At 39.6% G+C, this 25690-nt stretch overlaps 1 protein-coding gene across 3 annotated transcripts in view; it reads right to left on the reverse strand.

Moving 5' to 3' along the window:
- The window catches only part of mastl (microtubule associated serine/threonine kinase-like), a 45123-nt gene that overhangs the window by 16379 nt on the left and 3054 nt on the right, over window positions 1-25690 (reverse strand). The window contains exons 2-8 of one of the 3 annotated variants that reach the window (XM_043690526.2): window positions 25159-25296; window positions 23466-23605; window positions 16680-16768; window positions 10369-10475; window positions 6417-6558; window positions 5767-5933; window positions 3393-4757 (exon numbers count right to left, since the gene is read on the reverse strand). In XM_043690526.2, coding sequence (XP_043546461.1) covers window positions 3393-4757; window positions 5767-5933; window positions 6417-6558; window positions 10369-10475; window positions 16680-16768; window positions 23466-23605; window positions 25159-25296 — 2148 coding nt within the window. Of the gene's footprint in view, window positions 1-3392; window positions 4758-5766; window positions 5934-6416; window positions 6559-10368; window positions 10476-16679; window positions 16769-23465; window positions 23606-25158; window positions 25297-25690 lie in introns of those variants that run through there. The other 2 variants (XM_087987455.1, XM_043690528.2) reach the window with 2 other exon arrangements.

Consider the following 25690-nt stretch of genomic DNA (forward strand, 5'->3'; position numbering starts at 1 on the left):
CAACTTCACTTTCCCTCTGATGGAAATACCCTTTGAACTTTCTCATAGGTTTAGTCAGAACTGTAGATTTGAATGTTCATAACAGGAAGATCTCAGCGAGGGCTTGCCCAGAGCTGCTTGATTTCAGGTTCTATCATAGTCCAATTCTACTCCAATTGATTAGTCTGGTCATCATAACAAGCCTGAAATAATTTGATTACTCTAGAGTACCAGTCTAGAATTTGGCTTATCTCACACATCATTCTATTGGATTTATTACTCCGGTGGCAGGAATGATGGATAATTATGGTTGTGACTAGGTTTTGGATTGCCTGAATTTCAGTCATTATGATTTAATTGCATATTAAATTATTATTATTGGAAGGACCAATTAGAGGAAGCATTAGATCCCATAAATTTTTTGATTTCCAAGAATAAATGCATGAATGTCTGAACTCAGTTTTAAAAGGGTCCATAGTCAGTAAATGCCAATGGTACTAAAGTGAGTCGAGGTGAAATATACCAAAAGCTGATTGATGAGAAGATAGGCAGTCAGCAAATATAGGGGGAGGTTCTACTGGATTAGAAACAAAGTAATTCAGTAAGTTCAAGTATGTAGGAGTTAGGAGGTTATGTTACAGAACATTGGTTAGGCCACTTTTGAATACTGCGTCCAATTTTGAGGATTTGAGCTATAGGGAGAGACTGAATAGGCTGGGGCTGTATTCCCTGTAGTAGAGGCTGAGGGGTGACCTTTATAGAAGTTTAAAACATCATGGATAGGGGGAAGAATCAAGGTCTTTTCCCCAGAGTAAGGAAATTCAAAACTAGAGGGCATAAGATTAAGGTGAGGGGGGAAATATTTAAGAGGGACCAAAGGGCAACTTTTTCACACAGAAGGTGATCTGTGTGAGGGAATGAGCTGCCAGAGGAAGTGGTGGAGGCTTATACAATTACAACATGAAAAGACCTTTGAAGGGGTATATGAATTGGAAGGGTTTTGAGGGAAATGGGCCAAATGCTGGGAAATGGGACTAGATTAACTTTGGACATCTGGTCGGCATGAACGAGCTGGATGGAAGGGTCTGTTTCTGCACTGTATATTTCTGAGACTCTATGACTCTACAGGATTGAGAGATGTGTTAGGTCAATCGGCAAAACAAAATGTATCTTTAGGAACAAAGTTGAGAACTGCTTATAAAATTGTTAACAGCTTCAGAAACGTAGGTCCAGTCGGATCAGTTTCCTTGAATTATGGCGAAATTAGCTGCCAAATGGTTGGTAGAGTGCTGATAAAGCATGACTAGACTTCTCAAAAGCATGCAATGAAATACAAAGGCACCTACACTGAATTCAAAATTAAACCAATTACTTCAGACATTTGTAACAGTAACCTGCAAATAAAACATTAGAGAAGAAGCAAGGTATACAGTATTAGCCAAAGAAATTATTTCTGACTGGGTTTGCAGCATAGTTTGGGTACCGTTTTAAAACTTGCTAATTGGTTAATGTTTACCTCACTTCTTTTTTCACCATTAATGTTTGTAATGGTGAAATGCCACAGAAATTTGGGTTAGGTCCCTAACTGTAAAGAACACTATAGAGGAAACATGTCCACCCCTGTTACCAATCAAATCCAATTGAAGGGAACAAAACAAGGGTAGCACAGTGATTAGCACTGCTGCCTCACAGTGCCAGTGTCCCAGTTTCGGGCGACTGTCGGTGTGGAGTTTGCACATTCTCCCCATGTTTGCGTGGGTTTCCTCCGGGTGCTCCGGTTTCCTCCCACAGTCCAAAATATGTGCAGGTGGGGTGAAACGGCCATGCTAAATTGCCCAGAGTGTTAGGTGCATTAGTCAGAGGGAAATGGGTCTGGGTGGGTTACTCTTCGGAGGGTCAGTGTGGACTGTTGTGCCAAAGGGCCTGTTTCAACACTGTAGGAAATCTAATTTAAAATCATGCTCATCTGTGAAGTTGTGCTGAAATACTGGATTTTTCCACTAGATGGAAATGTAGTCTTTACATGAGCTACTGATGCTGCTCAGTAGTGCAACTTGGATACTCCAGATTCACCAGTGCTGTAGTAGAACTTGGCTGATCTCATAGCAATGGCAAAAGTACTACATTGGGAAAATTGAACCAAGTTCAGCCATTTCTGATGAGTTTGCAATTAGCTATTATGTGCTTGGATGGCAAATGAGGGAAAGAATCAGTTTATTTGTGATAAAACCAAGCTTTCCTCTCAACTCATCCATAGTCCCTTCCATGGGACTGTCACAACGCTCTGTATAATGTGAAGAATGACTGAAGAGACAGACAGGTGTGTGAATAAAGCCCAGCATCTGTATATTGTCTTAGTAAGGGCATCATGCCTTCTGAATAAGCGAGGATAAACGAGGGAGAGTAGTAGTGGTGGTGAAAAAAGAAGTGAGGTAAACATTAACCAATTAGCAAGTTTTAAAACGGTACCCAAACTATGCTGCAAACCATGTAAATATTGCAACTTCTAGTAAAGGACTCTATGTAAAACATTAAACTATCTCCCTCTTTCTCATGATGATTTATTTATTTTGAGTGTTTAGTTTAGATTCTCACCATTTAAGATTTAAGGGATAAAGCTTGAAATGAATAATCATTTTCACACAGAAGTGCTAAAAGTGAACGAGGTTTCATTTTACAGTGTCACAATTCTATACAATTTTTTAAAAAGGTATCTCTCAGGACTAAATTTGCCAATATAACATGAGCTATGCACTAGCAAGTAGAACATATTACAAGTACAATAAATGCTAACTATGAAAGAGGTAGGAGTACAGATCTCATCCAAAGGCTTGATGTATTTTATATCTCTCTTTTATATACTCAGGCAAATTATTATCGAAACTGCAAAGTTAGCAAATAATACACTGACTTCACAGTCATATCTTACTATACATGTACAAGTTATGCATCTTTTAGGTAAAGAAATATATTTTTGCTGGATGGGTGTGCAAGAGGTGAAGCACCCTGTATTTATTCCAAGAACATTGCATTAATAGTTGAGGAAACAGGTCACCTGGGCTCACATCCCACAAGCACATTGCAGGAGTTCAGATAGTTGTCCCTCCCATTTCAAAAGGCACTTGACATGATATGCCAATAAAGGGTTGAGCATAAACACAATCCAATTGGGCTAAATGGCTTCTTCCTGTAATGCAAATTCTATCCAATTTCCAGTTTGCTTCTGTCCACACCAGTGTGAAATAATCCAAGAGAAATTGAGACATTTTAAAATTAAAATAAACTTAATCCAAAAAGAATTGCTCGTTATACAGTATCATTATTCTACATTTGATTTGTTTAAACATAACCTTCTCAAACAGGTCTTCAACGTATAAGTTACAGCAATATAATTATATCAAAGGATAAATTACCTGAGATGACCCTGTCACTCTGTATGGTTGGGCTCTTGGTAAAGGTGTTGCAGCTCGTGGGTAGCTACTAGTGCAAAGGGATGTATCCATCTTCTCTACAGAATCAACACTCATCCTAGATTGTATGGACAAATCAGATTCATATATTGGACTACAATAACTTCGAAATCCTACAATAGGCTTGTTTTGATATGAAGTCAAAGGATTGACCATGAATGATGGTTGAAGGTCATAACCACCTTCTGTTGAATGACCCATATGATGGCTCCTATCAGCATTTACAAGCTGATGCATTGGAGCTGTACACTGAGGAAAAGGCAGCATTTTACCAAGGAGGCAAGACTGTGGAGACACTTGGTCCTTAATTGTGAGCTCCTCAAATGAAGTGTCTTTGATACTTGTGTCTAATGCTTTCTCAGAATGACTTTCTGTGCAAGATACATCCTGAGTTGAAGAGGCTGAATACATACTCAAGCTTCTTTTTAGACTCATATCATGCTCATCAGTCTGAAAACTACAATTAAAGTCATCTCCACAATTCTCCTTTTCACATTGTTCATCCAGTTCACTCAACAGGTTCTTCGCTAAAGGAGTGACAGGTGTAACCTCAGATATTCTTTCAGATATACTGATGGTCTCTCCGAAATCCCCATTAGTTACATTAGGACTTTTGCAGTTGGATTCTGCAGGATCTAATCCTAGTGCCCGTATTTCCCTGGTTAAACCAGTGTGAACAACTGGCTGGAATTCTGGTATTTCACATCCACGTTTATACTCAGCATTAGATTTCTTCCTGCGAGAGCTGATTGAAAATGGACTCTGGTCCACCTGATCAAAGGTTCTCTTTGACTTTTGTTGTTGATCTTGACTTTCCTCTTGAAATCTATGCCCACAATACCCTTTGCTAGCATTGGGTGAAGCATCCCTTAGGCAGGCTGTAAAATGTAAATTTTCAGAAAATGTCTCTTCTGTGATGGTCAGACATAAACCTTGGTTGAAATTTGCAGACTTTTCCACTACTTTAGTCCTCCAAGGAGGTGAAGGGCTAGGTATATGACATATATTGACTACATCTTTCGTCACCTCAGCTATAGGTGAAGTATATTTCTCTTCTTTCCTTTGCACATTTTTGTAAAGACATTTTTTGACAAGGCCCTTGGCCAATACATTGTTAAATGGGGTGGCCCGCATTTGGTTGCACCCAGAGACTTCACTGAACCCATTTTCTGGGCTGGTTTCATCCTCAGCTGGAGAAATAGCAAGCCTCACATTTTCTTTATCATCTCCATTCTTTCCAGTTGACTTCCCTGTTACAGCAGTCCCAGTGTTCATCACTCCAGTAATAAGCTGTACAGCTTCTGAGCCCTGCAGAGATCATTAAAAAATAAAATCCTGGGTAAAACAAATTGGCCTGTAAACATCAAGGCATCTGGTAACCAAATTAACTAACTGACAACTCTAAACCAATGTAAATTTTGATTTCATACAAACTCCATGTAATTTTCACAAGTTCAATTGACAACACCCTCTCATGAAAATTCATTTAAGACATCCACTCTGCACCCACGATCAAAAGTCAAATGACATTCTGAACAGTTTTGCATTAAACACTTTCCTATGCTGTTGCAGTATAATTTGGTATCCCAAAATAGACTTTGAATAGCATAAGTGGTCACACTCACCACAAATAACCAGTGCTCTGGTTTCCTCCTACAGTCCAAAGATATGCAGGCTACATGTATTGGCCATGCTAAAATTGCCCAATGGTGTCCAGGGATGTGCAGATTAGGTGGGTTAGCCCTGGTAAAAACCCAGTGTGGGGTTATGAGGATGGGGTGGGTCTTGACTGGATGCTTTTCAGAAGGTTGGTACAGACTCAATGGGGAGAAAGTGAGGACTGCAGATGCTGGAGATCAGAGCTGAAAATGTGTTGCTGGAAAAGCACAGCAGGTCAGGCAGCATCCAAGGAACAGGAGAATCGACGTTTTGGGCATAAGCCCTTCTTCAAGAGGGCTCATTCTTGAAGAAGGGCTTATGCCCGAAACGTCGATTCTCCTGTTCCTTGGATGCTGCCTGACCTGCTGTGCTTTTCCAGCAACACATTTTCAGCATAGACTCAATGGGTCAAACTGACTCTTTCTGCACTGTAGGGATACTATGATTCTATGAATGAATTGTCTGCTTTTGTTCCTAAATGGGGGAAACTACAATTTGTCTCAATCACAAAACTGAGATGCATGAGGTGTTCCTTTAGGCAAACTAACTATGATACATTGAGGGACTGAACTTCAATAACCATGTTATATTCAACACTTACATGTTCTGAAAAATACTGAAACATTAATCATAAATAACAGGAGTTAACAAAACTAACCTCCTTTTCCCACAATGGGCTATTTAAACACCCTGATTCAATACTGGAGGGATAAAAGTGGGATTGGCTGCTGGTAGTTGATGCTCCAAACCTCTTACTTGACTGGACAAAGTCTGGTGTCAGATATCGAACCGGCAGGGAAGGACTACAAGATGAGCTGTCAGCACCTATTGAAGAAAAATGTAAAATTTACTGATCAGTAGAGAAAGGAAGTGTAATATTCATAAAATATATTTCATATTTTAAGTGTATGCAACTAAAAACACAGAACCATAATGACATGAAAAGTTGATAAATATTACAGTTGCAAACAAAAGCAGCTCCACATTTATTTTAATAGTAATTGAGTGTAGTTTATTACTTTTCCTTTCTTAGAAAAGAAATACTTGATTGCACATATAGCTCACTACAGCAAAGCTAGAAAGCTTTCCTAGAGATACTTATTGCTAGCAATCAGCTTCAGAACTACTCACTTATCGATGATGCATAACGTCTAGTTCTCAGCCAGGTATTTACAGTCATCATCTGACAAAGAACTCCTGACTGTTTACTCCTGAAACTGGGCATTTATCTGGGGTTAGGGAACTATTTATTGTTTCATTGTAAATGTATGTACACATGATATTTCACTTTATTTGCATTAGTCAAACCTTTTATCTTATGCTCTTTGTCACATGCTTTGGCACTCTGAGGCAGAGGAGAACAAAGTGATCCAAAGGAGAGATTGCTGTTGTTTCGCACCATGGGACTCAATATTGGCGACGCATCTTTGGTCTTTCCTCCTACTGTGTTCTACATAGAAAGTCAGACATGCGTAAGCACTTCACTGTACAAAGGGAAAACCTGAAGGTTTTACAGCTTACATTCTTACCTTTTACAGGAATAACTAATACCAAGTGGCAACTTAAAATAAAATAGTGTCATCATTTTTTTAAAATTAACATGGGCTGTTTTGAAGCAGCTCTTGGAGGTCACAATTCAACCAAATCAGTCAAAATTTACTGTTAATTTACAATATTCATAAATATTTGCAAACAAAAACTAAATCAAGAATACAGTCTTCATTAGTCTACATGCAAAGACTATGATTGTACGTGTTAAAGTATTATCACAACATCTGGTGGAATTTAAATTCGATTAAAGAGAATCTGGAGTGGAATGTCAGTTTAACGTCATAAAAACCCATTTGGTTTGCTAAAGTTCTCTAAGGAAATGTGCAATCCTTGCATGATCTAGCCAACATGAGACTCCAGACCTCCAGCAACTTGATCGATTCTTAACTACTTTCTGAAATAGTCCAGCAAGACACTGAATTTGAGGGCAATTCAAGACGGGGAACAAATTGACTTACCAGTGATGCACAAATGCCATGGAAGTTTTTTTATTCAAATGGTATAAACTAGTGTAAACTTGCCTTCATGCTCAGACCATTGAGTACAGGATTTGTGATGTTGAGGTTGTACAGTAGCTGGTGAGGCCACTTTTGGAGTACGATGTACTGCTCTGATCACCCTCCTCTGGGAAGGATACCATTAAATTGGAGAAGGTTCAGAAAAGATTAACAAAGATGTTGCCAGGACTGGAGGGTTTAAGCTACAAGGAGAGGCTGGGACTTTTTTCATTGGAATGCAGGAGATTGAAGAGTGACCTTATTGATGTTTATAAGGTCACGAAGAGCATAGATAAAGTTAATAGCAAAAGTCTTTTGCCTATAGTGGGGAAGTTCAAAGCTATGAGGTATGTTTTTAAGGTAAGAGGAGAAAGATTTAAAAGAGACCTGGGGGAAATGTTTCCACACAGAAGGTAGTTCACATGAGGAATTAACTGCCAGAGGAAATGATAGATGCAGGTACAGTTAAAACATTCAATAGACATTTGGATTGGTTCATGAATAGGAAAGGTTTAGAGCAATATGGAGGAGAAAGTGAGGACTGCAGATGCTGGAGATCAGAGCTGGAAATGTGTTGCTGGAAAAGCGCAGCAGGTCAGGCAGCATCCAGGGAACAGGAGAATCGACGTTTCGGGCATAAGCCCTTCCTGAAGAAGGGCTTATGCCCGAAACGTCGATTCTCCTGTTCCCTGGATGCTGCCTAACCTGCTGCGCTTTTCCAGCAACACATTTCCAGCTTAGAGCAATATGGGCCAAACACAGACAAGTGGGATTAGTTTAATTTGGGAAATGTGGTCAGCACGGATGAGTTGGACCGAAGAATCTGTTTCTGTGCTGTATGGTTTTATGACACTAGCTGAAGAATGAAGGTGAATGGCGTGACAGGAAACAGATACAGAAGTTACAAAACGAAAATAGTTAATCATGCCCAACTTGTCTATTTCAGTATTTATCCTGAGTAAATAGTCTAAATTACAGTTACTCACCTTGTTTGCATTTCTCTTCGACCTCCTTTCCTTCACAGAACAAAAGTACAATGAGTTGAAATGAAGTAGGATGGGAAGAGGGTCTTGTAATGCATGAAACATAAAGATTAGGCCTATATTATTTGAATTTAGAAGAATTAAAGATAGAAGATCTTGAGGTGAGTGGATAGGTGCTACCTTGTTGGGCATGGTGATAACTAAAACCATATGACATAGTTCAAGAATAAGTGATCGCCCTTTTAAGATGAACACCAAGCACTCAACTTGAGGTGTTTATAGATTCGGCATCATCTCTTAGGAGTTTATTTTTTTTAAACCTACAATTCCATGTCAATTAATAAAACACTCTCAACTTCCTAAAATATGATATAACAAATACCTTAATTTCCCTACAATCAGTCCTGCAATTAGGCACCACCCACATACCGCTACCAACCTCATTTTAAATGGTTCCTGGTCCCCCAACATATTCAACTCTTGGTTCTGATCTACAAGTAGTTCTACAGATCCATCACATCAGCAAAACTCCCAGGATACTTCAAATAGGAGCACAGGCCTTAATTTTTATGCTAGAATGGAACTTGAATCCTAAATCTTATGACTAAAGAGACAAGCTACTACTTACTAAGCCATGCAGAGAAATTATACTGAACAAATTACAGTTCTGTAGGAGCTTAGGTTGAGCAGTCAAGTGGTGAAAGTTTAGGGCGAATGCAAAAACATGAGAAGGGTTTATGGCTATGAAGGCTGAGTTGAAGTAAAGATGAATGGTCAAGAGAAGGAACTGAAATGGGAAGGAGTGGGTGAAGAGGAATACATGATGTAATAAGACAGTAGTATTGAAAAGGAGAGTTGAAAGGACTTGCAAGTGACACGACTTGATGGTTACTCAGTTATAGTTATCGACAAGAGTCAGCTAGACAGCAGCAAACAAGCGGAAATCAAAGGAAAATCTGCATGTAAAACATTAGGCCTCATAACTTGCATGTGTCAGATTAAATCAGCATGAGTAATCATGTTCTTTATGATTAACAGGACCTGTACGTGGTGGTTTGCTGGAGTTGATGGTGGTCAGAGATTGATTCTAACACATGGCCAGGCTATTCAATACAAGAGAAAATCTGGATTTACTTATTACAAATCAAACAACAATAAAGGATGACTATGTAGTGTGACTGAAAAGTGGCAAAAACAATAAGACATTTAAGGACAGGAAATGTTCGACTTTCAGAATGTTTTCAACACATTAAACTATTAAAATGGTCAAACCCTAAAAACACAGTGTGCCAGAGAAACTCAGCAGATCTGGCAGCATCTGTGGAGAAATTGAGTTAGCACTTCAAGCCCAGTTTGACTCTTTTTTTGGAACTGAGTGTCTCCAGTACCTTCTGCCTTTATTCCAGATATCCAGCATCTTTAGTATTTTCGATTTTTGAGGCTGACAACACACACACACACCCACACCACACCCACACCACACCCACACACAATATTATTTTAGTTCAGAAATTAATTGTAGTTCTGCTAAGTGTAACACATGGAAACAACAAACAAACATGCATCTACATTTGGTTTCTCAGAACCTTCCAGGGTATTTCAGACAATTAAGCATTTCGAAAATATGGTCATGATTGGAGCGGAAGAAAACAAAGCAGGCATTGCACACACAGTGATGTTTCAGAAACACCAATGAGACAATTTTATTGATGTAGGTTCAGTTATAAATTTTGGCTAGAGCACCTCCATCTATTCTTGCTCCAACCAATGACAGAATGACAGTGCAGTCTAATATTGTATCTGAAAGACAGGTTTTTGACAAAATACTCCTTCAGCCTTGCACTATTATAAAAACTGAAAAGTGCTTTAACGTCCCAAATACTGAAAGTGCACAGATTGACAATATTATTGCAGGTGTTTTATTCCACAGTGTCATATGTAAACTTAAAAAGAAACAAGGTAAACAAGCAGTTGAGTGTATTCTAATACAGTTTTACTTCACCAAATCTTAACCAGTTTTCTGGTCAGATGTTAACTATCTATTTCCTAATATTTTGTGCTTTCATTCCTGTAAAGAAGACTTAAATTATAATCTTCAAGCAAGAATCAAACCTAAGAAAAATGGCAATTAATTCTCAGAACTTATATAAAAGACCTTATATTGGAATATCACAATTGAAATAAGAATCAACACCTCTTACAGTATTCCATAGCAGAATCAGTACTTACAAAGCTCAAAGAACTGATGAGAGACAAGATCTGGCCTGGAGTACGATAGTAATCCAGTTTTGGATTAATCATGGATGGTGTGTTGAGAATATCCATGATGTTTATCTCTTGAGACAAAAACAAGAAGTTAGAAATTCTTAGTGGTCAAAATAGCTTTAATTAGAACATGGAAGTTAGATTATTTTTTATTTAGATTTAAAATCACATTGTTAAGCCTCACTATTCTGGGAATCACCATAAAGTCAAATATTTAAAACGCAAAATTCCCTAATTTACTGGATTGAGGTTGACAGAGATCACTGACCAGGTTTCTATACTCAAAAGGAATTACTATTTATTACAAGGGAATAAACTCTAACTACAGGTAAATAAAATGATCAATCGCTCATATACTTCTATTAGTTAAACTATAATCCCCTTAAAACCTGCCTTACAAGCATAGCAAAAAAAAGGTTATGAGTAGAGGGTAAAACTGGGTAGCAGTTTAGTGGTCCCTGCTCACAGGATCTGCTGAGATCGCTTTTGCCCTGATTAGAATGCAGTCTTCCTTCTCCAGATGCTTACAATGACCTGCAGGAAGTTTAGAGTGGCTGACTCAATTATAAAAAGGTCTCCGACTTATTAATTACTGTCCCAGCCTACAGCAGCTGATGGAAAAAATAAAATGGTTTTCATCAGGCTTGAAGCAGCTTTTACTGCAGAGATCACAAATCCTGAGCTGGTGGAGATTGGATGGCTTCTGTCTATATTGTTCACAGCCCCAGGCTCTTCGCTACTGGAGAACCAATCACATAGCTGTTGGAAGGCAGAAGCTCTTGGTCATTGGTCTGTGGACTAGTGACCAGTTATCAATCAACTACTTGTTGCCAAATGAATCTCTGTGGATACACATTGTTGATTCCAGATCATCTGCACATTCTCCTCATACTGCAAGAACCAATAGCTGTTAAAGAGTGCTTATAATGAGTGTCAGGTTATTTGCTTTGAAAAACATAGTAATCCTTCAGCAAACCTTGGTTTTTAAAACAGTTCTATTCTCATGTCACACCGCTTTTAAAGAAAGGTGAAAAAGGAAAATCAGGGAAATACAAACTAACTAGCCTAACATCTGTGGTAAGGATGGGGTAATTGAACACTTTGAAAATTTTCAGTTAATCAGGGCAAGTCAGCCAGGATTCAAAAAGGGAGTCATGCCTGACAAATCTTACTGAATGTTTTGAAGAGGTGACTTAGTGGTGGTCTATGGTTTTTAAATCAAATGCCTTCCGGAAATTCATATAAGGTCCCACATAAGAGACTGTTAATTTCATGAACTTCTACATCAGTTGAGGGCAAATTACTGATATAGCTAGGATATTGACTGAGTGGCAGGTGACAAAGTAGGGATAATGGGTAGGTACTCAAATTGGCAGGATGTGACCAGTGAGGACACACAGATCTGTGTAAGGGTCTCAATTATTCATGTTATTTACTAACAACTTGAATAATGGCACAAAGTCTTATTTCCATGTTTGCTGATGACACAAAGACATGTGGCACTGTAGACAGTGCAGATGATAGCATTAAATTATAAAGGGATATTGATAAACCAAGTGAATGGGCAAAATTGTGGTCAATGGAGTTCAATGGAAGCAACTGTGAGGTTATCCATTTTGGACTGAAAAGGATAGATCAGGGTGCTTTCTAGATAGTATGAGATTAAATACAGTGGATGTCCATAGAGACTTGGGGTACACTTGCATAGATCTTGAAAATATCACAAACTGGTGCAGAAGAGAATCAAGAAAGCTGATGGAATGCTTATTGTTATATCTAGAGAACAGAATTACAAGGACACAGTAGTTTGCAGCAGTTATAGAATTCTCTGATTAGAGTCCACTTGGAGTACTTGAGCAGATTTGAGCACCAGACTTTAGAAAGTACAACATAGGTTTATAAGAATGATACCTGGACGTCAGGATTTAAATTAATATAGAATTCCTACAGTGTGGAAACAGGCCTTTCAACCCAACAAGTCCACACCAACCTCTGAAGAGTATCCCATCCAGACCCATTCCTCTACCCTGTTATCCTATATTTACCCTGACTAATGCAACTAACCTACACATCCCTGAACACTATGACAATTTAGCACAGCCAATCCACCTAACCTACACATCTTTGGATTGTGGGAGGAAACCAGAGCACCTGGAGGAAACCCACACAGACACAGGGAGAACGTGCAAACGCCACACAGACAGTCGCCCAAGCCTGGAATCGAACTCGCAGAAGAGAGATTATACAAATTAGATCTATTTTCTCTCGAATTTAGAAGGTTAAGGATGATATGATTGAAGTCTTCAAAATATTAACAAGAAACGATAGATTAGATAAACTATTTCCACTTGATGATGATTCTAGAACTAGGGACATAGTCTGAAAATTAGGGCTATACTGTTCTGGAGAGATGTTAGAAAGCACTTCTACACACAAAAATTGGTGAAAGTTTAGAACTCTTCCCAAATGGCAGAGAATACTGAATCAGTTGTTAATTTTAGATTTGAGACAGGTATTGTTTTTGTTATGCAAAAGTATAAAGGGATGGGTCCAAAGGCAGGTTTTTGGAGTTAGGTTGCAGATCAGCCATGACGTCATTGAATGGTGGAACACATTAATGGCGTTGAATGACTGACTCTTACATTCCTCATTTCAGTCCACAATCAAAAATACATAAAAATAGACACCATCTTTACAATGTATTGCAGCAACGTAGTTAAACAGGATGAGATAGCAATATTAACAAAGATAAAGAGTTTCTACAAGTATTTAAAAGGGAGATTTAAACAAATCTAAAGTGAGCATTGGTCACTTTAAAAAGGGACTAGAGCCCCAGTATTGGAAAATAAGGACATTACAAATGAATTGAACGTATGTTTTCAGTCTGTCTTCATTACAGGAAAGATAAATAATGGGCTGGAAAGGGTGCTGCAAAAATGATTAGAACTATTGGCTGACAAGCCTCCAGGTTCTGTTGGACAGCATCCTAATATCTTTTTAAAAAAGGCTGTTGAGATAGTAGACATTGGATTTAATTTCCCAAAATTCCCTAGATTCTGAAGAAGTCAGAAAAGATCTACAAGGATGTTGCCAGGGTTGGAGGATTTGAGCTATAGGGAGAGGTTGAATAGGCTACGGCTGTTTTCCCTGGAGCGTTGGAGGCTGAGGGGAGACCTTATACAAAATCTTGAGGGACATGAATAGGATAAATAGACAATCTTTTCCCCGGTGTGGGGAGTCCAGAAAAAGAGGGCATAGGTTTAGGGTGAGAGGGGAAAGATATAAAAGAGACCTAAGGGGCACCTTTTTCACACAGAAGGTGGTATGTGTATGGAATGAGGAAGTGGTGGAGGCTAGCATAATTGCAACATTTAAAAAGGCATCCGGATGGGTATATGAATAGGAAGGGTTTGGAGAGATATGGAGGAGAAAGTGAGGACTGCAGATGATGGAGATCAGAGCTGAAAATGTGTTGCTGGAAAAGCACAGCAGGTCAGGCAGCATCCAAGGAACAGGAGAATCGACGTTTCGGGCATGAGCCCTTCTTCAGGACTTTCCTCATTCCTGAAGAAGGGCTCATGCCCGAAACGTCGATTCTCCTGTTCCTTGGATACTGCCTGACCTGCTGTGCTTTTCCAGCAACACATTTTCAGCTTGGAGAGATATGGGCCAGGTGCTGGCAGGTGGGACAGATTGGGTTGGCATATCTGGTCGACATGGATGAGGTGGACCGAAGGGTCTGTTTCTGTGCTGGACATCTCTATGACTCTAAGTCTCAGCAGGATTGGAAAATAACAACTGTGAATCTTCTATTTAACAAAACAAGACAGCAGGAAACTAAATGTCAATTAGCCAACATTTGTTGTAGGGAAAATTGTGGAATCTGTTAGAAGAAGTTATGGCAGAGCAGTTAGAAAATCTCAATATAATCAAATGGAGTCAACATATTTTTGTGACATTTTGACAAATTTTAGATTTATTTCAATTAATGACAGGCAACATGGACAAAGGGGAACCTATAGATGTACTACACTTGAACATCTAGATGGCATTTGACATGAAAGGTTACTACACTAAATAATAGTTCATGAATAGGGATAACATATCATGGATAAAAGATTGGGTAGCTAATAAAAAACAGTAATGTAGATAAAACATTTTCAGATTGGCAGAGTATAACAAGTGCCGTGCCAAAATTGATTAGTGCTGAATCATTCAAATCTTCAATTTATATTAATAAAGAAGGACCTCAATTATCCGAACGAGATGGGCAGGCACTATTTCATTCGGATAATTAATCAGTTAATCAATTCAATACCTCTCCTCTGCGGCTCAGAATTTTCTATTAGGTCTGCTCCCCATTCAAGACACTAAACAGCAGCACACCACATGTAAGCCCCCATCCCGCCCGCCCCCTAACCCCGTCCCACACCACGCGAGCCCCCAACCGCATCCAACACCGCCCCCCCTGCCTACCCCCAAACCCTGCCCCCTGCCCACCCCCAACCCCCTCTCTGGGGCAACCGGACTGGACACCAACAACAAGACTGCTGCTGCTACTGCCTTTTGAAGGGTGAGACTCCAAATAGAACACACACACACAACTTTTTACTGCAACTTTTTGACAGGTTCCATCTCTGCTCTGTACAGGACAACGTTAGAGACATTATCTGGGGAAGCGGGGTTTAGAGAACATACCTGTGTAGAACTCCAGGGCAAGTGTGGGAAGAGAGAAAATGAGAGAGAGAGAGAGAGAGAGAGAGAGAGAGAGAGAGAGAGAGAGAGAGAGAGAGAGAGAGAGAGAGAGAGAGAGAGAGAGAGAGAGATGGGAGGCTAGTCATTTAGAGACAGCACCTGCGCTCCCATCAGTCCAGGACTGTTCTCAGCAGCACTTTTAAATCAGTGTAAACAAAAGACACGATCAGTTTTGGACACACGTCTTTGATGTAATGTTTCTGTCTGCACCTCGAGATTTCCTTTGAATAAACCAATTTTCGAATAATTGATATTCGGATAATTGAGGTTCCTCTCTATATGACTTGGATAAAAGGAACTGACCATATGGTTGCTAAATTTTCCAATGACATGAAGGCAGTCAGGAGAGCAATTGGTGAAGAGGACATAGTATGCAAAATGATTCTAGATGGGTTTAATGAGTGGGTAAGAATGTGGCAGACAGAGAAATTTGTGGGAAAATGTGATCATGCCCACTTTGAAGAAAAGAACAGAAACTCATTATTTAAGTAGAGAGAGATTGAAGAATACAGCAATGTTGAGGGAGCGAAGTATCCTGGTACATGAATCACAAAATATTAGTATTTAGGCACAGCAAGTGATTAAGAAGGCAAATATGTCAATACTTATTGCAAAGGAAATGGATACAAAGGTGGGAAATTTTACTAATATATTACTGTGACATGTGGAGTACAGTGAACTTTGGTCAACCTACTGAAGTAGTTACATTACAAGCAGTTGAGGAGATTCAACCAACTGAGTCCAGGGATTTGTACAAGGTGGAGTTTTAGGGTCTGAGAAAAGATTAGACAAGTTAGGGCCTAGATCTACTGGATATTGCAAGAATGAGAAGATGACCTTACAGACACAAGATCCTGAGGATCGGAAAGGTTGGATGCTGAGAAGATGCTTCCTTTTGTGGGAGAAACTAAAATGAGGGAGACAAAGTTTCAAAATAAGGGATCTCCTATTTAATAGAGATTAGAATTATTTTTCTTTCATAGGGTTTGTGTAACTTTCTTCCCAGAGATCAGTGGAGGCAGGATCATTGAATAGTTTTAAGAATGAGTTGGATAGTTTCTTAATTAACAAAACAGTCAAAGAAAATTGGAACTAGGCAGGAAGGCAGAATTGAATTCACAATCAGATTCGTCATAAACCTATCAAATGGTGGAGAAGAGACAAGGGGCTGAATGTTCTACTCTTGCTCCTAACTTGTATGCTTATACAGAACACACAGTCTCAGTTGTTTCTTAGTCAAGAGTGCGGTGCTGGAAAAGCCGGTCAGGCAGCACCCGAGAAACGTCAGAGAATCGAAGTTTCAGGCATAAGCCCTTCATCAGAAACGAAACATCCGGCTTATGCCCAAAACGTCGATTCTCCTGCTCCTCGAATGTTGCCTGACCGGCTCTGCTTTTCCAGCACCACATTCTCAACTCTGATCTCAGCATCTGCAGTCTTCACTTTCTCCTCATTTATTTCTGAGTAAAGTACTAGATTTAAATTACATAAAATTTTACAATAGCCCATTTTGTTCCTACCTCTGTTCAGAGTAACTCTGGAGAGGCCAAAGTCAGTTAACTTGATGTGGCCCTGGTTTGAAATCAACATGTTGTCAGGCTTCAGATCTCTTTAAAAAAAAAAAATCCAGTTGTTACAATTTAAAAGAGGAGGTAAATGATAAAAATTACTCCTTACAATCACCTTTATCATCTTTCTATGCTGTCCCAAGGAACAATGTCAGAAATATATATCACGCATGGTGATGAGCCATAAGTCTCCCCTTTTGATCCTTCATTGTTACTGATCTCAACTGAGATACCACATTTTGTCTTTGTGGGTGGGGGTTTGGTCAGGAGTTGCTTCTAATCACCTTGACTTTTCTCTTCACACACCCAGTCCAACAATAAAACAAAGTATTGAGTAACAGCAGCAGGTTTATTCCCAAGTGATGTGCACTAAAATCAGACACACGTGCATAGTATTAGTAGATGATTATGTAGCCCCTTGAGATTATTGAACTTTCTTGCATTGGCAAGCAATATTTTTGTAGCTATGGCATGTTCATATCCTGTTATGCTATGTTCAGCTATACATAATCCTTGCAGATTTAAGCTATGACAACACTTGGCTTCAGTGTTCTGGGACTATGGGGTTGGTTGAGCAGTTCCAATTCATATTACTCTGCCCTCAACAATTGCAGTTTCTGGAATGTTGGTAATGATGTGATGCCCACCTGTTCCCTCAATTTATGCAAGGCCACCCACCCACACTAACCTGCTAAAATCATGATGTAACTTGCCAATGCTAACTATCTAAAAAGAATACTGTAGTGATAAGGGACAGTATAGTGAGGGGATTGACACTGTTCTCTCCTGTAAAATGCAATAGTTTTGAAGACTGCGCTGCCTGCTTACTGCCAAGGTTTAGGACATCTGCTCAGGATTGGAAAGGAACTTACAGTGGGAGGCAGAAGATCTGTTCTTCATAATCCAGATAGACACCAATCACAGGACAAGAAGAGGTCTAGCATAATCAATATGAGGAACTTGGCAGCAAATTACGAAGTAGAACCTCAATAAATTAATTACTTGTGAGATATTAAGTGAATATTTCACTTCAGTATTTACTGTGGATAAGGGCATGGAAGCTAGGGAACGTGGTGAAATAGATAGTGACATCTTAAAGAGTTCCGATCACAGAAAGGTGGTGCTGTACGTCTTAAAACATAAAGGTAGATAAATTCAGGTATTTCCCAGAACTTTGTTGGAAGCTAGGTAAGAGATTACTGGGCCCGTTGCTGAGATAGTTATATCCTTGACTGTCATGGGTGAGCTGCCAGAAGATTGGAGGCTGACTAATGTGGTGAAATTAAAAAGGAAAGGCTGCAAGAAAAAGCCAGGGAACTATAAACCAGTGAGCTTTATGTCACTGATGGGTAAGTTGTTGGAGGAGATTCTGGAGGACAGGATTTACATGCATTTGGAAAGGCAAGGACTCTTTAGGGATAGTCAATATGGCTTTGTGCATAGGAAATGGCATGTCTCTAACTTGATTGAGTTTTTTTGAAGATGTGATAAAGAACATTGCTGAATTCCATATATGTAGAGACAATGTCTACCACTCTGCCTTCACCAAAGTGTTTGAAAAAGTTCCACATGGTAGACTGGTTACTTAGCTGAAATCAACTCAGATCTAGGGGAAGCAAGCCAACTGGATGCAAAATTGGCTTGAAGGTAGGAATCAGAGGGTGACAGTAGAGTTGCTTTTCAGACTGGCGGCCTGAAACCAGCAGTGCTCCGTAACAATTGGTACTTTTTGTCATTTATATACATGATTTGACTATGAATATAGGAGGTTAATAAGTTTTTTTTATTTCTTCATTTTGTGGTATGTGGGTGTCGCTGGCTGACCAGCATTTATTACCAGTTCCTAGTTGCCCTTGAGAAGATGGTGGTGAGCTGCCTTCTTGAACTGCTGCAGTCTACCTTTTGCTGATATTAAAATAGCTGGTCTAGTGGACAATGAATATTATCTCAGAGTACAAGGTCTCGATCAGATGGGCCAATGTGCTGAGGAGTAGCAGATAGAGTTTAATTTAGACAAATGTAAAGTGCTACATTTTAATAAGGCAAACCAGGGCAGGACTAAACATTTGAAATGTTAGAACCATGGGAGTGGTGTGAAGCAAAGAGACCTAGGAGTGCAGGTGCATAGTTCCTTGAAAGTGGAGTCACAGGTAGACAGAGTGGTGAGAAGGTATTTGGCACACATGCCTTCATTGATTGCAACAGTGAGTATAGGATCTGGGATGTCATGCTGATACTGTACAGGATATCAATGAGGGCCACCTTTAGAACACTGTACAATTCTGGTCAGCCTTCTACAGGAAGGATATTGTCAAACTCGATAGGATGCAGAACAAAATTACAAGGACATTGCCAGGATCAGAGTGTTCGAGTTACAAAGAGTGGCTGAATCGACTGGGGCTTTTTTTTGCTGGAGAGTCAGAAGCTGAGGGGTGAGTTTATCGAGCTTTATAAAATCATGAGGGGTATGAATGTGGTAAAAATTCACGTGTTTTTCATAGGGTAGGGGAGCCACCAGAGGACATGTTTAAGATGAGAGGGGAAAGATTTTAAAAAGGACCCAAGAGGCATCATTTTCATGCATAGGATAGTGAGTATATGGAATGAGCTGCCAGAGGAAGTGGTGAAGACTGGTGTAATTACAACATTTCAATGGCATAAGGATGGATAGATGAATAAGAAGGGTTTAGAGGGATATGGGCCAAATGCTGGCAAATGGAAGTAGGTCAGACTGGTCCATGCCAACCAGACATCCGAGTTGGACTGAAGGGCCTGTTTCCGTGCTGTATGTTGTTGACTCCCAGCAATGGGATGGTCGGAGTCCCCCAATTCTCAATGACTCACATTTTACTCTTTGATGCCATACATGTCAAATGTGGCATTTATGTCAAATCCAATCACTCTCAGCTCAACTTGGAATTCAAACCCTTTGTCCATGTTTGAACCAAGATGTGGTAAACCATCAAACAGAATATGAAAGTCAACGGTATTGTCTAAATGGTGAGAAATTGCAGAGCTTGAAGATACAGACAGATCTGCTTACTGCACGAATCAAAAAGGTTAAGAAAAAGAAGGAAGTAAGGTATAGACAGGATAGATAGAGTGAATCCTTAGAAGAGTATAAAGGAAGTAGGAGTATACTTAAGAGGGAAATTAGGAGGGCAAAAAGGGACATGAGATAGCTTTGGCAAATAGAATTAAGGAGAATCCAAAGAGTTTTTACAAATACATTGAGGACAAAAGGGTAACTAGGGAGAAAATAGTGTCCCTCAAAGTTCAGCAAGGCAGCCTTTGTGTGGAGCCACAGAAAATGGGGGAAGATACTAAATGAGTACTTTGCATCAGTATCAGTGGAAAAGGTTATGGAAGATATAGACCGTAGGGAAATAGATGGTGACATCTTACAAAATGTCCAGATTACAGAGGAGGAAGTGCTGGATGTCTTAAAACAGAGAAAGGTGGATAAATCCCTAGGACCTCATCAGGTGTACCCAAGAACTCTGTGGGAAGCTAGAGAAGTGATTGCTGGGCCTCTTGCTAAGATATTTGTATCATCGATAGTCACAGGTGAGGTGCCAGAAGACTGGAGGTTGGCAAATGTAATGCCACTGTTTGAGAAGGGTAGTAAGGACAAGCCAGGGAACTATAGACCAGTGAGCCTGACGTCAGTGGTGGGCAAGTTGTTGGAGGGAATTCTGAGGGACAGGATGTACGTGTATTTGGAAAGGCAAGGACTGATTAGGGATAGTCAACATGGCTTTGTGCGTGGGAAATCATGTCTCACAAACTTGATTGAGATTTTTGAAGAAGTAACAAAGAGGATTGATTGGAGCACAGCGGTAGATGTGATCTATATGGACTTCAGTAAGGTGTTCGACAAGGTCCCCACGGGAGACTTATTAGCAAGGTTAGATCTCACGGAATACAGGGAGAACTAGCCATTTGGATACAGAACTGGCTCAAAGGTAGAAGATAGAGGATGGTGATGGAGGGCTGTTTTTCAGAGTGGAGGCCTGTGACCAGTGGAGTGCCACAAGGATCGGTGCTGTGTCCTCTACTTTGTCATTTACATAAATGATTTGGATGCGAGCATAAGAGGTACAGTTAGTAAGTTTGCAGATGACACCAAAATTGGAGGTGTAGTGGACAGCGAAGAGGGTTACCTCAGATTACAACAGGATCTGGACCAGATGGGCCAATGGGCTAAGAAGTGGCAGATGGATTTTAATTCAGATAAATGCGAGGTGCTGCATTTTGGGAAAGCAAATCTTGGCAGGACTTATACACTTAATGGTAAGGTCCTAGGGAGTGTTGCTGAACAAAGAGACCTTGGAGTGCAGGTTCATAGTTCCTTGAAAGTGGAGTCGCAGGTAGACAGGATAGTGAAGGCGGCATTTGGTATGCTTTCTTTTATTGGTCAGAGTATTGAGTGCAGGAGTTGGGAGGTCATGTTGCGGCTGAACAGGACATTGGTTAGGCCACTGTTGGAATATTGTGTGCAATTCTGGTCTCCTTCCTATCGGAAAGATGTTGTGAAACCTGAAAGGGTTCAGAAAAGATTTACAAGGATGTTGCCAGGGATGGAGGATTTGAGCTATAGGGAGAGGCTGAAGAGTCTGGGGCTGTTTTCCCTGGAGCGTCAGAGGGGTGCCTTGTAGAGGTTTACAAATTATGAGGGGCATGGATAGGGTAAATAGATAAAGTCTTTTCCCTGGGGTCGGGGAGTCCAGAATTAGAGGGCATAGGTTTAGGGTGAGAGGGAAAAGATATGAAAGAGACCTAAGGGGCAACATTTTCATACAGAGGGTGGTACGTGTATGGATTGAGCTACCAGAGGAAGTGGTGGAGGCTGGTACAATAGCAACATTTAAGAGGCATTTGGATGGGTATATGAATAGGAAGGGTTTTGAAGGATATGGGCCGGGTGCTGGCAGGTGGTACTACATTGGTTTGTGATATCTGGTCGGCATGGATGAATTGGACCGAAGGGTCTGTTTCCATGCTGTACATCTCTATGACTTGATGTAGGTACAGCAAATAATTAAGAAAGCTCATAGAATGTTTTCATTTATTTGGAGGGGAACTGAATATTAATGTACGAGGTTTTGCTTTTATAGATTATACAGGGTATTATTGAGAACACATCTGGATTAATATGTACAGTAATGGTTTTCAGCTTCAAAGGAAAGATGCAACTGCATTGGAAGCATTTCACAGACAGTTTACTCGACCACTACCAAGAATGGAACAGGGTGTGGTATATCTAAAGAGGAAAGACTGAAGAGGCTAGGCTTGTAGTTGCTGGCATTTAGATCAGCCATGCATGTAATGAATTGCAGACCACACTCAAGGAACCAAGTGGCATATTGCTGCTTCTAATTCAAGACAATATTGACATTCATGAGGAAAGATCAGAGGTCAGAACAATTGGCATCTTCAGATCTACATTCCAGCAGCGAATGGGCCACAGAAAAGCAACTAAATATTCTACTTGATAGAACAGATACCCAGTTTAATACTTCAGTTAGGAAAAACATATAAATCACAAATTAGCAGCAAATTTAAGATACAGATAACTGACATTTGTGTAACGAATATTGTTATGCAAAGTTTGTTTTATACAGAAGTATCTACAATATAGTGTGCATCAACAGCCTTATCCCTGATGCCTTGGTACATTACAACTACTTGTATTAATATAGTTTGTTCCAATGCAGGAATAAACATCATGACACTCCATACAGACACAATTGGAGGAAAAAGCATATCAAGCCAAATAAGACGAAAGCAGGTAGTTTCTTTTTTTTTTAAGAAGGTAGGATTGACAAAAGGGTCTTAAAAGGAGAAAATTATAAGGCTTTAGGGAAGTAATTAAAGAATGTAGCAGCCAACAGTTAACTTCAGGAATCAGGGTGTACAAGACACCAATGTGGACAGAAAGTGGCAAGGGAGAGGGAAAATAGAGGTTAAATTTAGAGAGGTTTTCAAAGAATTGAACAACTGAACAGGGTACTACACTGTGACTCAAGATGTTTGTACTAATAGAATGAAAAGCAAGAGACAGTTGACATTCCACCTTCTCTTGATCAATGGTTGCTACAGCAAAACAAGGTGCTTGGATAAAGGAAGCAGAAAATGATTCAATTTATGTAGTGATTGTCATGAATTCTGAACATCTCAAAGCACCTGCTAGTGCTTTTTGAAGGACACAGCAGGCAGTATGTGCACATCAAGCTCTATCTAATATAAATGTGGTAATAACTAGACAGTCTGTTATTTTGTGATGTTGACTGATAAATAATTTTTTTCCCCTTGGAAACACCAGAGAACTTGCTTGCTCTTTCTTACAACAGCTCCATCTCCACTTGAAGGGATAGATGGAACTTTTATTTAACATTTCATTCAAAACAGACCGTCTCTAACAATTTAGCACTACCTCATTGTGCTGGAATGTCAGCCTGGATTTTTGGGCTCAAGTCCTAAGTGGGACTTGAATCAGGAACACAGACATCACAATGCTGTTTTTCATAATTATTTACCCTATCAGCATTCATCAACTTAGCTCAGTTTTAAAGAAAGCCCACAATTGGGCAAAATACCAGATGTAACTCAAACTACGTGCAGCTGTATTCTGAAACAATAGTAGTTGAAGAAAAGTTGGGCACAGTAATACAGATAAGACAAGACAATAACTATATATAATTACACTTGATATCTGTTAATTCAGTGCTACTGTACCTATGAATAATACCATGTCTGTGCAAGTAATCCAAAGCAACAGCGACCTCGGAGATGTACTTTACAGCCATGTCTTCATCAAAATAGCCATAAATATGAAGCAGAGACTTTACATCTCCACCAATGAGATACTCCATCACCTGAGGGAAAAAAAAGGATTGGTCTATTTTCTCTTTGTCTATGAAGCTAGTCATGGAGTAGAGTCAGAGAGAACTACAACACAGAAAAAGGTCCTTAAGGTCCTTTGCATAAAAATATGTTGCTGGAAAAGTGCAGCAGGTCAGGCAGCATCAAAGGAGAAGGAGAATCGACGTTTCGGGCATAAGCCCTTCTTCAGGAATGAGGAGGGTGTGCCAAGCAGTGACGTCACTCTCCTACACACCGATTACATCTTCATGAGTCAAAAACAACTACCTAGCGAGTAGAGTTCCATTTACCAGCACTTGACCATGGCCTTGTAAGCCTGGCATCACAAGTGCACATCTAAGTACTTAAATGTTATGATGGTTTCTGCCTCTACGACCCTTACAGGCAGTGAGTCCCAGATTTCCAACAACCTCTGGGTGAAAATATTTTTCTTGCTATTTCCTCTAAACCTTTTTCCCTTACCTTAAAAACGTATGACCTCTGGTTACTGATCCTTTCATCAAGGGGAAAACTTTCCTCTTGTCTACCCCATCTATGCTCCTTATAAATTTTATACAAGTCCATTATGTTCCTGCTCAAATCTCTCCTGCTCTAAGGAAAACAACAACAGTCAATCCAAATTTCATAACTGAAATACTCCAGCCCAGGCAACATCCTGGTAAAACTCCTCTGCACCATCTCTATTGCTATCATTTCTTTCCTATCATGTGGATTGCAGAAATGCACACAATACTCTAGCTGCGGCCTAAATGTTATATACAGTTCCAGCATTACCTTCCTACTCTTAAAATCTATGCCTCGACTAATGAAGGCAAGTATACCATATACCTTCTTAACCACTTTATCCATCTGTCCTAATATCTTAAAGGACTGAGGTACGTGCATACCAAGGTCTGTCTGACCTTTGATGCTTATCTAGATCCTGTCTGATCCAGGGTCCTACAGATCATCATGTATTCCTTTGCTTTGTTTATCCTTCTGTGTGTATCTTGTATTTATCTTTCGTAACATAAAAGTAAAACAGTTACATGTCTAGCAATTGTGCAGATCTTCTTTTAAAAAAAAAGACTCATCAGCTAGTATATTCTATTTCATTAGTTGCTTCCCCAAAAGCCTGGATGCACGTCTGCAAAAAATTCTATGGCTTTCACACCTGCTATTAGCAAGACAATAACAATTTCAATTCTCTCAATGTAGCCTGTTTTGAATACCTATATTCCCTTCATCACCATTAGCATCCATATTTTCGGTACCTCAGTCCTAACTCTCTGGAATTCTTAATTGATCTCTTCTCTTCCCCTCTCCCTTTGAGACCCTTCTTATAATCAACACTTTGTGGAAGCACCGAGTCATACCTCCTAATTGATCCATTTTTATTTCACTGTCCATTTCATCTTCACGTTTGCAATGTAACTTAGTCCACTTATTGAAGTTAATAGCACCATATACGTTGAAGTGGTTACGTTATAAAAAACCTCCTTTAAGCACTTCTAACAGTTATTTCCCATAATTAAATGCACCTGACAAAAACAAAGCATATACTTACAAGGTAAACATTGTTGGCAGACTGCAACGAATAGTACAAATGCACAATGAAAGGGCTTTTACTAAGAGCTAGTGCAGCTCTTTCTGCTTGCAGTTGCTGCACCATGTTTTTATGTAACAGATCAGCTTTCTTGACAACCTTAGATAAGGGATCGAGAAGAGACAAAACAAAAATATGAACATTTCTAATTAGAACAAAAGCATTTCTGTATGAGAGTCTTGAAAAAGTAGCATTTTATTCTCTAAATTTCACATCAAGCATTTTTCCAAATCAAATTTACATTTAATTGTCTCACATACAAAATATTTTTTGTTTGAGAATTGAGCATTACTGGAAATGATAGTTTGTCAAAACTTTTCATCTTGCAGATATCAGGACCACATGTAAGAATTTAAATTTGAGGGGAAACATCCATTTATACGATGAAAGAAGAGTGCAAATTTGGCAAATAGATTCTGGTGCATTCTCCATGAGAACACACCTCTACCAATCAGATTTGACTTACACTTATAACAAGCCAGAAATTTATAAA

Source organism: Chiloscyllium plagiosum, unplaced genomic scaffold (assembly GCF_037043375.1).
Source record: "Chiloscyllium plagiosum isolate Xiang-an unplaced genomic scaffold, Cpla_swu_hap1 HiC_scaffold_5, whole genome shotgun sequence".
Taxonomy (NCBI): domain Eukaryota; kingdom Metazoa; phylum Chordata; class Chondrichthyes; order Orectolobiformes; family Hemiscylliidae; genus Chiloscyllium; species Chiloscyllium plagiosum.